The sequence below is a fragment of the Bubalus kerabau genome, chromosome 7, assembly GCF_029407905.1.
Source record: "Bubalus kerabau isolate K-KA32 ecotype Philippines breed swamp buffalo chromosome 7, PCC_UOA_SB_1v2, whole genome shotgun sequence".
NCBI classification, from domain to species: domain Eukaryota; kingdom Metazoa; phylum Chordata; class Mammalia; order Artiodactyla; family Bovidae; genus Bubalus; species Bubalus kerabau.
The window spans coordinates 33,964,424-33,981,291 of record NC_073630.1 but is presented as its reverse complement, the minus strand read 5'-3'; the positions used below and the strand labels follow the sequence as shown (position 1 = coordinate 33,981,291).

The 16,868-nt window shown below is 38.9% G+C and overlaps 1 protein-coding gene across 19 annotated transcripts in view; it reads right to left on the bottom strand.

Annotated features, from left to right (window-relative positions):
* Positions 1-16,868, bottom strand: part of ANK2 (ankyrin 2) — a 285,421-nt gene that overhangs the window by 72,830 nt on the left and 195,723 nt on the right. For 17 of the 19 annotated variants that reach the window (XM_055588009.1, XM_055588008.1, XM_055588011.1 and 14 more), the window contains 2 exons: positions 16,562-16,660; positions 8,165-8,237 (listed from right to left, as the gene is read on the bottom strand). In XM_055588009.1, coding sequence (XP_055443984.1) covers positions 8,165-8,237; positions 16,562-16,660 — 172 coding nt within the window. Of the gene's footprint in view, positions 1-7,162; positions 7,217-8,164; positions 8,238-16,561; positions 16,661-16,868 lie in introns of all 19 variants that reach the window. The other 2 variants (XM_055588007.1, XM_055587992.1) reach the window with 1 other exon arrangement.

The window sequence follows — 16,868 nt, the reverse complement described above, 5'->3', positions numbered from 1 at the left end:
ACAAGGACATATTATAGAGTTCTAGGATATAATATTACTAGGTATTATTTTTGTTAATACAAAATGGTCAAAGTGTTGACACTCTGAAATATAAGCTAAACTTCATTTATGCAAAATAATTTTTGAAAATATATAAAGAAAAATATAATTGCACTGCTTAAACAGTTCATAAATCTGATTAATAAAAACATGAGTAAATTTTTAAAATTAATTTTGTTAAACTGGTTCCCCCTCAACTCTTGTATATAATCTCTTCTTCAAAGTGTTCCCTCACAAAACCAGACGCAGCAACAGCAGCGACCCACAGATAAATAACAATACAGATGCGCGTGAAATGCATGATGCTAGTTAACTTCAAGGACCAAAAAGACCAAAGGATGGAGAGATCTCTTGTAGTGCAGTGGGCTGAGCAGTGTCCCCCTAAAATTTCATTTTGTCAACTTGGAGCCCCAGGATGTGGTCTTATGTGGAGTCAGGGTCCTTTAGTCATTTAGATGAGATCATACGGGATAATTTCAAAAAGAGTGTTTTCACAAGCGACAGAGAAGGACACAAAGAGACTCAAAGGAGAATGCCATGTGAATGCAGATGTTAAAGAGATGTGTCTATAAGCCAAGAAACACCAAGGGCTGCTGACAGGCACTGAGGCTGGAAGAAGTGATCAAGAGTTCTTCCCTACAGCTCTCGGAGGTGAGCATGGTCCCACCATGGACTTCAAGCCTCCAGACCTGTGAGGGAATAAATCTGTGGTCATTTGCTGCAGTAGTCCTAGGAAATTCCAGGGAAGCTGCAAAAGGGAATCGCTGAAGAAGGAATGGGAGCGGGTCAATTGCTTGGGGGCAATTGTGATAGGCAGCAGCTGCTGTTGCTAAGTCGCTTCAGTCGTGTCCGACTCTGTGCGACCCCACAGACGGCAGCCCACCAGGCTCCTCCATCCCTGGGATTCTCCAGGCAAGAACACTGGAGTGGGTTGCCATTTCCTTCTCGAATGCATGAAAGTGAAGTCGCTCAGTTGCTCAGTCGCTCAGTCGTGTCTGACTCTTAACGACCCCATGGACTGCAGCCCACCAGGCTCCTCCGCCCATGGGATTTTCCAGGCAAGAGCACTGGAGTGGGTTGTGTGATTGGCAGAGATGAGTGTATTTTAAGTGAGAGGCTGGTGTGTGAGGGGTCATGGAGGGCAGCAAAAACAGTATGAATATAAGAGTGACATGCATTACTTACTGAGAGAATACTGAGTGGAATGACTTAGCATTAGTCAGTGTTCATGTTGGTGAGCAATGGGAAGAATCTACGAAGAAAGTCGGTCTCTGAACACAGCAATGAGATCAGGAAGCTTGGACATTTTATTACAGGACTTGTGGGACTTTCCACTATTTCTCCCTCTTGTATAACTTGTAAGTCTTTACACAGGAGTATTTTTATGAGTCAAATAAGTTGGGATTCCCCCTTGGTTTTATTTCTGGGAGACAAAAAGTTCTAAGACAATTGTAAGACTTGGCTTATTAAAACACAAGTATTGATTGGATATAAGCCTAAATTATTTCAGAAAGAAAATGCAAGTTTTGTTAATCTTTGAGAAAACTAAGTCTTATTTATGAAAAAGTAGAGGGAATGGCTGAATTCACGGTTACATATAAAACAAGCTGTACTTCATGCATCCCTTGAGCAAAAGGCCTACAGAACTATTTAAAACCCAAAAGTGCTTGAATGTACTCTCTCATTCTTGCTCTATCCCCCACTCTACTACCTCAACCCTCCTCTAAGCTCCAGCAATCAAATAGTTGAGCTTTGCCTTCTAGCATCAAATTCCTAATTTCACCCAGACTGAGGCATCCTACCCATCCCCAGAGTCAACAGGCTTTTGCATTTCATCTTGCTTCTCATAATTTGCCAGCTTTCACCAGTCTCTTAGCAACCAAGATGGTTACAGAGAACAAAGACAAGTCACAATGAGCTTCAATTTCTTCTTGAAATTACTCACAAGTGAAAGCATTAGCCGCTCAGTCAGGTCCTACTCCTTGCGACCCCATGGACTGTAGCCCACCAGGTTCCTCTGTCCATGGAATTATCCAGGCAATAATACTGGAGTGGGTTGCCATTCCCTTCTCCAGGGGATCTTCCTGACCCAGGGATCAAAGCTGGGTCTCCTTGCATTGCAGGCAAATTCCTTATCACCTGAACCACCAAGGAAGCCCCCAAATTACTCACAATTCCTTAATAAAGTAGGGCTTACACTTCAGGTTCTCTGTCTTTTTCCTCCCCTTTTTCTTCCCCTCTTGTCATCCCTAAGTGGACAGAAGGTTTACGTGGTGAAGGAAAGAGAAAAGAATGTCACTCAGCCGGACTCACTCCCAGTCTGGAGAAGCAAGGCCCAGTGTCAGCAGTTTTACCTTGTAGAAGATGCAAATGGACTTAGCCTTCCCCTCCTGTGCATGTAGTCATATTAAAAGACAGAAAGAAAGCAACTGGAAGAGGACACTTTTATCAAATACATCAAACTGAGTGACTGTGGTGATAAGTCAATGCACAAGTGAAAAAGCCCTTATTTCACTGAGTTCATGAGAGAGTGGATGTCCTTTACATTCTCCCACATTTCTGCATTTTGATGGTTTTATTACAATGCTATCTGCCTAAGACAGCTGCTACATTAAAAAAAATTGCCTCCTAGGCTTTGTATTACCAAATGTAAAGTTCAAGGGTTCAGAGACCCCTATGGTGGCCTTGTGTCTATCCTGATGCTCGATTATGTTTCAGAGTCGCTCAGTCGCGTCCAACTCGACTCTTTGCGACCCCATGTTCTGTAGCCCACCTGGCTCCTCTAGCCACGGAATTCTCCAGGCAAGAATACTGGAGTGGAGGTCCTACAATATAGCACATGGAACTCTGCTCAACATTAGGTGGCAGTCTGGATGGGAGGAGAGTTTGGGAAAGAATGTATATGTATGTGTGTGGCTGGTGGGCTTCCCTGATAGCTCAGTTGGTAAAGGATCTGCCTGCAATGCTGGAGACCTGGGTTTAATTCCTGGGTTGAGAAGATCCCCTGGAGAAGAGAAAGGCTACCCACTCCAGTATTCTGCCTGGAGAATTCCTTGGACCGTTTAGTCCATGGTGTTGCAGAGTCAGACACGACTGAGCAACTGTGACTTTCACTTTCATGTATGGCTGAGTCCCTTTGCTGCCCACCTGCAATTATTACAACATTGCTAACTGGCTATACTCCAATATAAAATAAAAATTTTAAATAAAATAACAAAAAAGAGAATACTCGAGTGGGTTATGATTCCCTTCTCCAGGGAATCTTCCTGACCCAGGGATCAAACCCAGGTCTCCTGCATTGCAGATAGACTCTTTACCGTCTGAGCCACCAGGGAACACTTATGTCTCAGAGAGAAATGGCCAGAGACGCAGAATCCCAACATGCTGGTGTTAGTGGCCTGATGCTAACCTGATGTTGGAATTACCTGGAAAGGTATGTACTTAGGTACTATTCTTGCCATGAAACTCCTCTCCCAGGACATGTGTGCATAAACCATGCTATTTGATAGTGTCTGCAGTGTGGGATGGAAAGCAGAAATGTCTATAGAAATTAATGAAAAATAAGTCTGGGGAAAACATGATACAGTTAATGCTTTAAGTGTTATTACGATGTCCAAAAAAGGTGTCCAAAAAAATAAGACAATCATATTCTTGCCTTTCAACGTGGTAAGTAAGATGACTTCTACAGTCCAAGGCGAGCCTATCCCAGCCTTTAAACTCTTACCTTCTTTCATCTTCCTAAACTCCTTGTCTGCTAGGTCCTTTATCTTCGACCTCTGCTTCTCTGCCAGCCTCTTCTTTCCTCAGAAACATCCATGTTTCTGCCCTCTTTGAAATACAGTAACCTCTTCCTCCAACTCTTAGGCCTTCTTTATTTCATACTCTGAGTCCTTTTCCTTTCACAAACAGAGGCTTTCTGTTTTTACAAATTAATCAGTGGCCAAGAGGTGACTTCTTTGCAAAACTACCCTTCTTAATTTCTCAGATGTAAATCCTCCCTGGTCTTCCCCCTTACATCGGAGTCTTTCTTTCCAGTCTCCACTCTCCTTAAATGTTGATACTTCCCTTTCAAACTTTCTTCTTATTTGATATGCAATCATGTGTTTTTAAAATGTCAAAGATCACCTATATTTTGCTTACACACTTTCTGCATCCATCCCAAACCTCTCTCACAAACTCAACACGCACATTCAAATGTTTCCAGGGCTGCCCCACCTGAACTTGCTATAAGCGTCTCAGGTTCAGCATGGTGACCCCCGACTCATCTTCTTCCCCACCTTCCTCTCTATCCATTTGCTTCTCTCTGCAAATTCCCTACGTGAACACACAGTACAACTACTTCCCTACCTGAGCCAAGGTGGGGAAAAGGGATACAGGACTACTTTCAAGTAAGATTCTGAATTTAAATACTTAACCCTTATTTGTTAGTTCTACAGGCTTGGAAAGAGTTTATGACAGGGTGGTTATACACCAGCATTCTTTGTTTTATCAACTTCCTTATTTATTGTAAAACAAATAAACAAAAAGCAACCCCCCCTTTTTTTTTTGCATCATAACAAACCTAAAGTGAACTTCCTTTCTGTTTCTTATATTTGAACAACCCCTTCCCTGACATTACATATTTACTTACTTAACAGAATTCTACTTACTTAACAGAATTCTCGGAGAAGGCAATGGCACCCCACTCCAGTACTCTTGCCTGGAAAATCCCATGGATGGAGGAGCCTGGTGGGCTGCAGTCCATGGGGTCGCTAAGAGTCGGACATGACTGAGCGACTTCACTTTCACTTTTCACTTTCATGCATTGGAGCAGGAAATGGCAACCCACTCCAGTGTTCTTGCCTGGAGAATCCCAGGGACGGAGGAGCCTGGTGGGCTGCCATCTATGGGGTCGCACAGAGTCGGACACGACTGAAGCGACTTAGCAGCAGCAGCGGCAACAGAATTCTGACTTCCAGATTTTAGGAGTTAATTTGTTTTTCATTGTATTCTCCAATTATTCCAAACAACTTCATGAAAACCCTTTCTACTAATTGTATAGCATTAATGTATTGCTTGCTTTCAAAGTTTCCTGTTTTAATATCCGGAAACTAAAGAGTCCTCACCCTTAGGTGAGTCTTTCTCACCTGAAAAAAAAAATGAGGGGAAATGCACAGTTGATCTCATACGGATGCTTTGGGGATGCGATAATGCACCTGGCACTGTGATGCTTACTGCTTTCTCTTCCCTCAGATATCTGCTTTCCACAGCGAGATCCGTATGTCTTAACGCATCAGCCACACTGGCTAGATTATTTGCCTCTCTATGTCCCCCTCTTGTACTTTCCTATCTCAGGACCTTCCGTCCTGTTCCTTTTCCATGCCCTAAAACCTGCGCCACCCTCCTACTCATCTCTCAGCTCTCAGCAAGTCCATGCGACTGTGCTGGGTCCTGCTCGTGATGTTCCCAGGCAGATATGAAAAGTGGATGACATAGTGCCTTCAGTTATGCTTCGTGAGTTCATACATTGCATCTCCATATATGTTCATCTTTGATTCTGCCACGGTACCAGTCATAGAGCTTACACACAATAACATGACTTTCACCATCTGTAGATTGGATTCTTGAATGGAAAATTCTGATTTCTTCACTATTGCAAGTTAGCCTGTTAGGACATCTATACTTGGCTTGAATACTCCTGAGTATTGATACACAGACTATTATTAAAATGGTAGAGTTGTAAAGAAAACAGGGATTAGCTAATACTGTCCAAATACATGCAGCTGTACTTCACCCATATGAATGATGGTAGGTTCCAAGAAAACATTTTAAACTCACAAAAAATTAAAGGACTGGCAATGTCAACTAGTCAAACTCTTTTATACTAATTGTACTAAAACGTTACTTCACAATACTTAGCTACATTCTACACAAGAAAATTATTCAACTTGAATTTCTTAGTAGGGAAAAAAAGCTCCCTGGTGGCACTAATAGTGAAGAATCTGCCTGCGATGCAAGAGATGCAGGAGACTCAGGTTTGATTCCTGGGTCGGGAAGATGCCCTGGAGAATGGACTGGCAACGCGCTCCAGCATTCTTGCCTGGAGAATCTCATGGACAGAGGAGCCTGGTGGGATGCAGTCCATGGGGTCACAAAGAGTCAGACACAACTGAAGCGACTTAGCATGCAGGAAGCCACAGAAAGCTTCTTCTCTCACCATGAAAGATATTCGTGATCATTCACCAATATTCCTTCAAGAGTTCTTATCACTAATAACTTTTAACATGTAACAGTTTTAACAAAAGTATATAAGATGCTATAACTAGATCTTATGTTATGCAATGCATAGGTTCAAGAGGTTGTTTCATACAAATGAAATTTCTAAAACCTCAGTAAATACTTTGGAAGCATTAGCTATTGGAATTCTTTATCAAATATTTTGGAAATAAGTAACTATTTTTAAATTAAATAATCACTACCTAGTTTATCTCATTTATAAATTTAGATTTTCATGTAATAGGTTTCCTTAAAGTGGTACCACATGTATTTTGGAGTCTTCTTGATAGAGAGGATATTTTATATTATTCATTTTTCCCTATATGCCAAAGTCTCCCCTAAATTTTTAAAGATTACTTTATTCCCAGGTAATTAAAAAAATTAGATTATAATTACCAACCTAATATATTTTAAACTACATCTAAAACATATCTTTATCCAAGAATGGTATGACTACATATTCAAGCAGTCTAATGAAGTTAATATGTTCATGCTAAATCAATGTCAAGTTATCAAAAATTAATTTTTCTCTAAATTTGTATTCTTAGAAGAAATATTAGTTTCTAAAAATATTTCTATAGTGTCATTAGATAATGTAATTAGTTAATAGGTCTCAATAATAGTTTCAAATCATTAATATTATAGTATAAGCAATTCATGGCGTTAAACTTCCAAGTTAATACAATCCACACACTCAAATGCATATGTAAACAATTCCACTCATATTACACGTGCTATATAAAACAAAACCAAAAACAGATGAGTATTAGGCACCCAGATGTAAATATGAAGCAAGTTGCTTCTAACCAGTTAAGAAAAATTAAAAGCAAAGACAGGCTTTCACTCCAACAATTTCCTCAAAAGGTACCTGAATCACTAAGGACTTCCCCATCAATAAAGTGGTCACCAAACTGTTTAAAAGCTGTTCAACATGTAAGTGAAGATAAGAAAGATGATCACACAAAGCAAAATATAGTGTGCAAATACGAATGCAGAAAATTGGCAAGTATTAGGATGGAACACAAAATTATCATAATAAATATCTGGAACCATTATTTTTGGCAACATCTTTTAATTTGACCCAACATTTGTTTGTTCTTATCATAAGTTCTTACAAAAGTTGAGACAACTCAATGTCTGTCACTGATAAGTGAATTAATGAATTGGTTTCAAACGAGGGGATCTCAATGGAAAGTCTGACCTTATGATTTTATCGTGAGGAACCTAAAGAAATATCTTTAATATTTCTCCATAAAAGCAATTAGTCCCTAGTGCTCCTCATAGAGCTTCTCAGAATTTTGAAATCCACTGGCTTAGATAATTTTTATCAACTTTAAAACTATAGCAGGCACATTTTCTGACTTAAAGAATCAAATCTCAGGTTTAATTTGTATGACTTACTGCTGTGCTATTTTTAACCTTCTTAAGGCTCTTTTCTTCTGGATTTAAAGTAGATTCTGTGTGATTGAACCAATTAGAAAGCAGAAGTTTCTCAACATACCATCGATAAAACATGCTTTAAGTTCTTTTGCTTTCAGGCATTTTAATAAAAAACGTATTTTAGCATAGTTAAAATATACTAACAACAATTGTATTATCAGGTAGACATTTTAACAGATGGTCAATTTCCAGTTTCTTTCCCTTTTCCCGGTCCTGTTATTTAGTAAGTAATTAAAGATAACATTAAACAGAATCCTCCCTCCCCCCAAATTGAAAAAGTAAATTATTGAAACAAAGGTGAAAAAGTGACTTTAAATGCTAAGATGTTGTCATCTACACCCACTGTACCAGCTTCATCCCTGAAAAAAAGATGATTTCCTTCATGTAAGATCAGTGACATATGTCATAGAAGATTGAAAAAAAGTCTTACCCTCTTCATCAGAAACATCAAGAACCTCAGTCATGGTCTCAGGAACATTTAGCTTGTGTTTTTCAGTGATAGTCTGGAAAGACAAAAATCATTAATGTTCAACTTAAAGGAGAACACAGTCAGTAGCATCAGCAAGTGATCAGGCCCTGAGCACGCCATCTCCTCCATGTGGACATTCTGGAAGCTTAGTCTCTTATTCTCCTTTACGGAAGTTCCTTTGTTCTTTCTAAAGATAAATGACCATTTATTCCAGTGAAGTTGTTAAGAGAAAGTTCATTATTTTGAGTTCCCATTTGCAAAACACATTCTTTAGCAATGGCATTAGAAGCCATGTGGAGAAAGCAGATTCATGTTTTCAGGGCTTCCCTAAGATGGACTAAGTTATGTCTCTAGACAACCTTTAAAAAGCAGCAGTGAACACAGGCAATCTATTACAAACAAAACCATTGGTTAGAAGTTGTAAGCAATGTGACAGACTTGGGCAGAAAATGTGATGCATCTGTTCTGGACCAGAAGATCAACAGTGGACAGTCAATCATCCTTGTAGTCTTTCACTGGGCTACATTCTGACTTGCTGCTTAGCTGCCTTCCATAGTAGCACCCCAGAGCTGACAAATTCTCCACCTTCCAGCCCTGACGGACCAGGTAGGGTTATGAGACCACGCTCTGGAGTCTGGCTGCCTAAGTTCAGATTCTAACTTCATCACTCATCAGCTATGAGGCCTTAGCAAGTCCTCTATTTTCCATGCCTTAATTCCCTCATTTATAAAATGGGAATAATACTACTTCCTAAAACTGTTATGAAGATTAGATGAAACAATATATAGAAGAGATCTAAGAACAGAGTTTAGAATACAATAGTATTCAATAAATATTAGCTAGCATAACTTATCATAATAATTTGTTATTAAATTAGTCTTAAAAACAAAGGTCCTCTGAACTTTTTAGTCATTCAGGCACTCAAGAAACATTTTGAGTGCCTATTCCATGATAGGCACTGTTGAGACACCAGGGATACCAAGGTGATTAAAAACTAAAGATAAAAAGTCAAATCCCACAACTTTAAATATCACTTAGAGATGGCTGAGTCTTTTTTTTCTGTATCCCTGTCTCTTGTTTCTGTATTGAAAGTGTATTAAGTACATCAATTGGCATAGCCATGAGAACATTCAAATACTAATCTCTCAGAATAAATAGTATAATCTTCAACTAAAGACACCAAAATACAGTCAATAGGTTGTCAAGGTTTTTAAACTTTGCTGCATAGATATTCCAGACTTGTTTGTCTTTAGTATCCCATTACCAGCTTGTTTCTTTCCAAAAGCAGTAAAGAACTTCAAATATATTTATAGGGAAATTCAGTTGATTAATTTGAAAATACATTTATATGTGTGCTGTGCTTAATCTCTTAGTCATGTCTGACTCTTTGCAACCCCAAGGACTGTGGCCCACCAGACTCTTCTGTCCATGGAATTCTCCAGGCAAGAACACTGGTGTGGGTTGCCATGCCCTCCTCTAGGGGATCTTCCCAATCTAGGGATAGAACCCAGGTAGATTGCAGGTAGATTCTTTACCGTCTGAGCCACCAGGGAAGGCCAATATACAGGTATAATTTCTTTGTAGTAAGAGGGATTGATTAAATCATAACGTGATACTGAACAACCTTTCAGTGGCTTCCCATTTTCTTCAGAAAAAACATAATACAGTTGATCCCTAAATAATTCAGGTTTGAACTGGATAGGTCCACTTACATAAGGCTATTTTCCAAAAGTAAATACTACATTACTACATGATCCAAGGTTGGCTAAATCCACGGATGCGGGACAGGGCATGGCTGACTGTAAGTTACACTCAGATGAACTGCCTAGGTTGTCAGGGGGTTAGATGAACTGGCTCTGATAATGCCTGGTGATGTAGCCAAAGGCAGGGAGACCACATTGCTCCCCCAACCCTGCATCCGTGTTGGTAGCCACGTTCTCTTACGCCTCTGTTTTCCTCCCGTATCCTTTTTTTTACAAGAAATGTTCTTTATCTCTTTTCTTGGCTCATGTAAGATGTAACTTCCTTGGAGAAATACTCCTTGACCCTCCCCAATGAATGTATTTGTTTAGCCGTGTTTATCTGCTACTACTCCCTCCTACAACATCATGTGAACCACATCACACACCTGTATATGCCTCATCCGCCTCCTACCTGAGTGAGTCATTAAAGACATGGTTTCCACAGAACCAAAAACATAGTAGGGGCTTCTCAAATACATAGAGGAATAAATCGATGACATAAAATTATGCAGAATACATTTAAAATTCACATAATGACTGCATAGATTTCCTCTGGGGAAGAAAAGTAAAGGAAGAAATGGAGAACGTCTTATGTTATCTAGATGAAGGCACATTGAAATCTAGAGTAATAAGTTCAGCTTTCCAGAATGTTGCATCTGATGTTCAAATAGCTCCATAATGTCTTATTCACTGAAAACAAATTAAGCACTGTAGGAATGACGAAAGCACCTATCCAAAATTATGGAGATGGACAGGGAGGCCTGGCGTGCTGTGTTTCATGGGGTCTCAAAGAGTCGGACACGACTGAGCGAGTGAACTGAACTGAACAGGTAGTAAACAAGTATTTGATGAAAGAACGAATTTTAAAAATATACCATTTAATTACAATATTATTTTATGAATTTAAAACAAAAAGATGATAATCTAAGTTCTATATCAATGGTTCTCAACTCTAGCTGCATATTATAATTATTAAAGAAGTTTAAAACATATTATTGCTTGGGTCTCAACACAAGTCAATTAAATCTGTATCACTCAAGAGAGGAACCAATTACAGGTGTTTAAAAAAAGTTCCTCGGGTGGGTCTATTGTGCAACTCAATTTGCAACCTGTTACACTTTCCTGTATTAAGAAAGTGCATAGGTTGCAGAAAAACGACTTTTTTTTTTTTTGCATTTAATATATAGGATAGAGACAATGAGATCCTATTAAATTATGACTGCTGGGGAAACTTTAAAAATAAGTCTAAATGTAAATTAAATGATTTAAAAAGCTAAGGGATATCTATTGTATTAAACTACACCAGAAAGTCAGTTTTTGCAGAAACGTTCTAGAGTAATTGTCCTTCACTGGAAACAGTTTCACAAGAGGATGCATCTCAATTTAAAAACTGATGGAAATATACTTTAAATAGGTAACTTATATTGCCCAACATTCTCAGTTTCTATTTCAGATGCTGATAATGTGACTGTATTTTCTTTGAACTCGTGACAGTGGAACTAGCTTTGCATTAGTTTGGTTACTGCATGCTATTAAAATTACTATCTGCAAATATATGTGGCAACAGAAAAAGTAACACACTGATCATATTAGTCATGGATATTTTTTGGCACAGATGTTAAAAATGCCTTCTATTTACAAAGTAGTAAATATAGGATGCATTTTTACATGACATAGTGCCTGACCTTTAAAAAAATCATCAGTAAATATTTGTTAAATGGATAATAAGTCTTGTACTCATGACTAATGATAAAGAAATGAAAAAAAAAAACACAAAACCATCCCTTTAAATGAACTGTCCTTTGAAAACTTGATTAGCCAAACATAAATATAGTTTTGTGCAACTCCATCTGAATAGTCCACAGAAAACAAGGATATAATTAAATGATCATAGGCATCTTCTGCTATAGAATCTCAGATTCTATGGTCAAGACTAGAAACAACTTTAAAATTAAAATGAGTAGTGCACAAAACATAAGTTTAATAGGATGTAGTTAAATCATATATTGTGGCAAAACAAGTTAGTGATACCTGGCAGACTTAACTTACCTCATAATGTAGAAAACAGAACATGAGTCCTTAACATGTTATTTCTATAAATGGGGGCTAATACCTGGTTTGTTTTATGTGGAAGAAAAAGTGTGCCTTACTGCCCTTCATATGGTCCCTCCCCTGGCCAACCATTCCCTTAGTATCACATACTCTGCAAGTCGCAGCATGCAGAGCGACCCTAGCTAGTATACCGCCTTCCGACGCCCACAGTCTCCCATCAGCACTACAAGCTAAACCTTTAGACCAATTATACATGTTAACATAAATTTTGTATATAATTAAGTACTATGTAAGGAATATTTTTCTATTAAAGGTTGGAAAGTCTCAATGAAGGTGAATTACCAAAAATAACTGCTACTCACATGTGGTTGAGACAATTATAGCACATTGGGAAAAAATATGTCAAAAGTTTATAAAGGTTCTGCATTAAGAACCTTTTGCAGAAGGTTCTGAATCAAAATGTTCTGAGTCAAAAGTTTTAAAAAGTTCTGTACACAGACTATCTCTTTAAGATAACACATCAGATAAATTTATACAGATATTGTAGGATACACACATGCACCCACAATACATTGTGTATTACTGATGTTCTTTGTGCAAGAATAACAACTTTTAGCTTTCTAGTCAGGGACCTGTATTCAAAGAAGAGTTCTTGACTCCACCTTAAAAGGTGTCAAATGATTTACTAGACTGTATTTATTGCATTGCCATTTTTATGATTCCCATTTTATCTGACTCATGGTATCATATAAGATTTAGAACCGATGTTTAAATGCTAATATAATGTCATTTTTACTTTAGTAGGTTATTCAGTATGTATGCCCTACATATCAATGATCATATGCAACATAAAACACAACACTTTAAAACTATGCAAATAACTGATGATTGCTGATCAATCATCTGAGCCACTGCTCCCTAGTGGCTCAGATGGCAAAGAATCTGCCTGCAATGCAGGAGATCCAGGTTTGATTCCTGGGTCGGGAAGATCCCCTGGAGAAGGGCATAGCAACCCACTCTAGCATTTTTGCCTGAAGAATCCCATGGACAGAGGAGTCTGGCGAGTTACAGTCCATAGAGTCGCACAGAGTTGGACACGACTGAAGCGACCTCGCACGCACAATCAATAACAAAAGGATGAGTCATATCTCACAGTTCTTCCAAACTGCATTAGAAGATTGAGCTTGTTGGCTTCTGTGGCCAGAAATGTGTCCCTCCCACTTTGATGTTCATTCCGGCAAACAGACAATGATTGTAATCCCTGGAGAATGCTCAACTGTCTCATATTCCCTGCTGCGTCTTATGAAGTTAGAAAAGCAAAGGTTAAGGAAACAAACTGCAATCCCAAAATGTCTCACAAATTTCTGAAGTAATGACTTTACAAACTGCTACCTTACTCTCCTCTCCACACAATGACTTTATTCATACTTTGGGGTGAAGAACTCTAGGAGGAGGAATAGCTAAGGAGACTTTCTCTGATGGCAAAGAACTCACATGGCTGCTCAACTGGCACATTGTACTAAGTGAATGATGTGAGGTTTATATGTTAGGTGTGTGGCTGTAGCTCAGCTAATACATTCAAATGGTAATAATATTAAATTTAATTTGGTTTATTTTACATATTATTAAATTGCTTCATGCTATTTGCCTACCACCAGTGAGTAGTTCCAAATAATTTTTAATGAATCTATAGACTTTAGAAAATGATACTGAATATGATCCTTCCATCCAGAGAAGGCAATGGCACCCCACTCCAGTACTCTTGCCTGGAAAATCCCATGGACGGAGGGGCCTGGTGGGCTGCAGTCCATGGGATCGGTAGGAGCCGGACACGACTGAGCGACTTCACTTTATTTTTTCACTTTCATGCATTGGAGAAGGAAACGGCAACCCACTCCAGTGTTCTTGCCTGGAGAATCCCAGGGACGGGGGAGCCTGGTGGGCTGCCGTCTCTGGGGTCGCACAGAGTTGGACATGACTGAAGCGACTTAGCAGCATGATCCTTCCATGAAAATCAATAAAGGGCATTATTTATGTAAGTTTTTAAAAGTTGAAAATTCCTATTAAACTACTTTTAGCAAAGCCGAGGTCAATTATATCAGAAAGATTAAGAATATGGATTTTGTAATCTGACAACCTAAATTTGAATCCTAGATCTACCCTCAATGTTTGGCATCTTTGCAACTTACTAAATAATAGTCATAGCTTTAAAAATCATCATTATGTGGAAAAAGAAAGACCAAAAATCTCTTCTGAAAAACAGTATAAAGTCAGAAGACCTACATCACAGGAGGAATAAGTTTGTATTTTCAATCCTTAGACCCAAATTCCATCTCATAAAACAATAAAACTCATAACTCTAAGAATCCAATTCTAAGAGAAGCAGAAAGTAAAGATAGGACAGTAGCAAAACATGTAACCGGTAAAATCATCCATTTAGAGAAAGGGGGTACTCGTGTGGTTAATGTGGGCGATGATTTCTTATTTGCGTACTGAAAGTGGTTAAAATCTAAAACATTTTATTATGTTTTATATTTATTTGCTGGCTTTTCACATAGAAATTCGATTGCTAAGTACGGTGGTTTTTATTGGACCAATGCTTAGCGAGGCAGCATAAAGAATAATAGATACAAGAAAAAAAGCTCACGGAGGAGCTTTGAGTTTTCACATCCCCCTAGAGCTACATGTGGAGATATGACCTATGTCTGATTTGTGACAAGGTATCTGAGAACTTGTGTGGCAACAGTATTTAAAAGCAATTGCTCCTCTTTAAAAATATAGCTCTGAATGGTTAAAGTATCACTCTAAGTAATATCTATGAGCCTGAGATGGCTTTGAAACATGTAAAATTTATAGTTTTGGGGATATTAAAGAAGATTTTCTTTCAAAACTTAAAACCTCATTTTCCACTCCCCCTACACTGTAAGTTATTGGTCAGGAGGAATAATGTTTTACCACTGATGACTCTTCAGCACCCAGCATGGAATCCAACACACCTTTTATATCCAATAAACACTAAATGAAAGAAAAGCAGGTCACGATAGCGAAAAGATGCCATCTAGTGGCCATTTGATAAAAATGTATATACATGACTCCTAGAACATGGAAGAGGTAATAAAGTTGAGAGACGACTAGAACAAATGTGTAGCCAATCTTGCCACCTAAAGTTTCACTTATCTGTGATGTGCACACTGTTTCAAAGGTTCCAAATAAAGACATATGTAAAGGTCCCTAATATGAAGATTCTCCTGGTATAAGAAACCATACAGTAAGAAAAAGCCATCACGATTCTTCCATATACAGTGACTCAGGACGGTGCTAGATGGTGACAAGACTTGTTTTTCTCCTATATAATTTATGAATGCTATGCTTTAAATCTTTAAAAATATTGTGGTACACTGGCCAAAGATTTTGCTTGGGGAAACAAGCCGTGCCATTTTCTTATCTAGATCCTGTCTGTGTCTTGCAGTTCATTAATATATCATCCTTCCACTCTATTTAAAACTTCATGTCAAACTACTTCAAGGTCTGTCAGCAGGGACTTGCTGTCAGCCTGAAGAACAAAATTCACTCCTTCTTCACATCTATCAAAAGAATCAAGAGTTCTCAAACTATATGCATCATTCCCAGCTTGAAGCATGTATTAGAACCTCATTCAGAATTTTTTACTTGTTGATTCATGATCTCATTGGATCTCATCTCAACTCTAAGGAACTAGTGATCTGCTGTCACTCTACTTTTCTACTTTACAAAGAGAAATTACAGAGCTGTTGTTCTCGCTCAAAGAGGAACGTTAATAAATAAAAGCAAAGAGAAGAGCACTTTTAGCTGTGAGTCTCCCTCTCAGGAGGCCTCCTTTAAGCTCTGCTCCAACTGAATAGCACAAGAGCATTAGGAACGATTCCATCACGGTCTTCACTATTCCCGAGTTTCTCTGGCAAAAGCCAGTGATAATCACTGGCCTAAAGAATCAGCACTTATATTCCATATAGTGAAAAAAAAAATTAAATATATACTCTGTCATCATGCAGACACAGTTTCTCTCCTAAGCACGCTCACTTTTCTTTTTGACTAAAAAAATACTCAGAAATAGGAAGAAAATCAGGATGAACTGTTCTCACTGCTAATGCATCTGAGCTAGTCCTGAGCTAAGAAGGGGTCAAGGTCTTCCCAGCGTCTGGAGTGACCTTCAGGCTGAGATAAAAAGTGGAGTGTCCTACCACTTTGCCAGCAGTAGGTGTCACACCCAACTCCAGCAACAGGGCAGATGAGCCAGAGGAAAAGAACAGTCACAGAAAAAGGGCTAAGTGTTATAAAATTACATTCACACATTTTCTATGGATTTACGTTGACAAAAGGAAGCTGAAATCCCTGTATGAGCTGTGTAAATGCGTTTACATCTGCATACTTCAAGGTACACAGGCTCTACAATATGTTCGCCCAAAGTCTCTACAACCTGTTCACACAAAGAAGTTCAAACGCTCAAAACATCTTGTAAATCAAAATGCCTGTGGCTTAAAAACCACAACAACGGAGCCAAAGTCGATGGGTTCCCTTTACTTACCGTGGTGGTGGTGGTGACCTCCTCCGTTACAACCTTCAGGGTGTCCACCACCGAGATGTAGCCCAGACGCTTAGCAATCGCCAAGGCAGTGTTGCCATTCTGAAGAGCGAGCGAAAGAGAGAGAAAGGCAAGTGAGAGCGGGGTGGGGGGATGGCGGGGTGAGCCAATGAGCTCACCCGCGGCTCCACATGAGCCAGCATTTTCTTCCAAAACAAGGCACAGCTTAGGAAAATCACTAGTTTTTACCATTACATCTGAATCTTCTTTGTAACTTCTTCAAACTAGAGCCCAGGTCACCATGGTAACA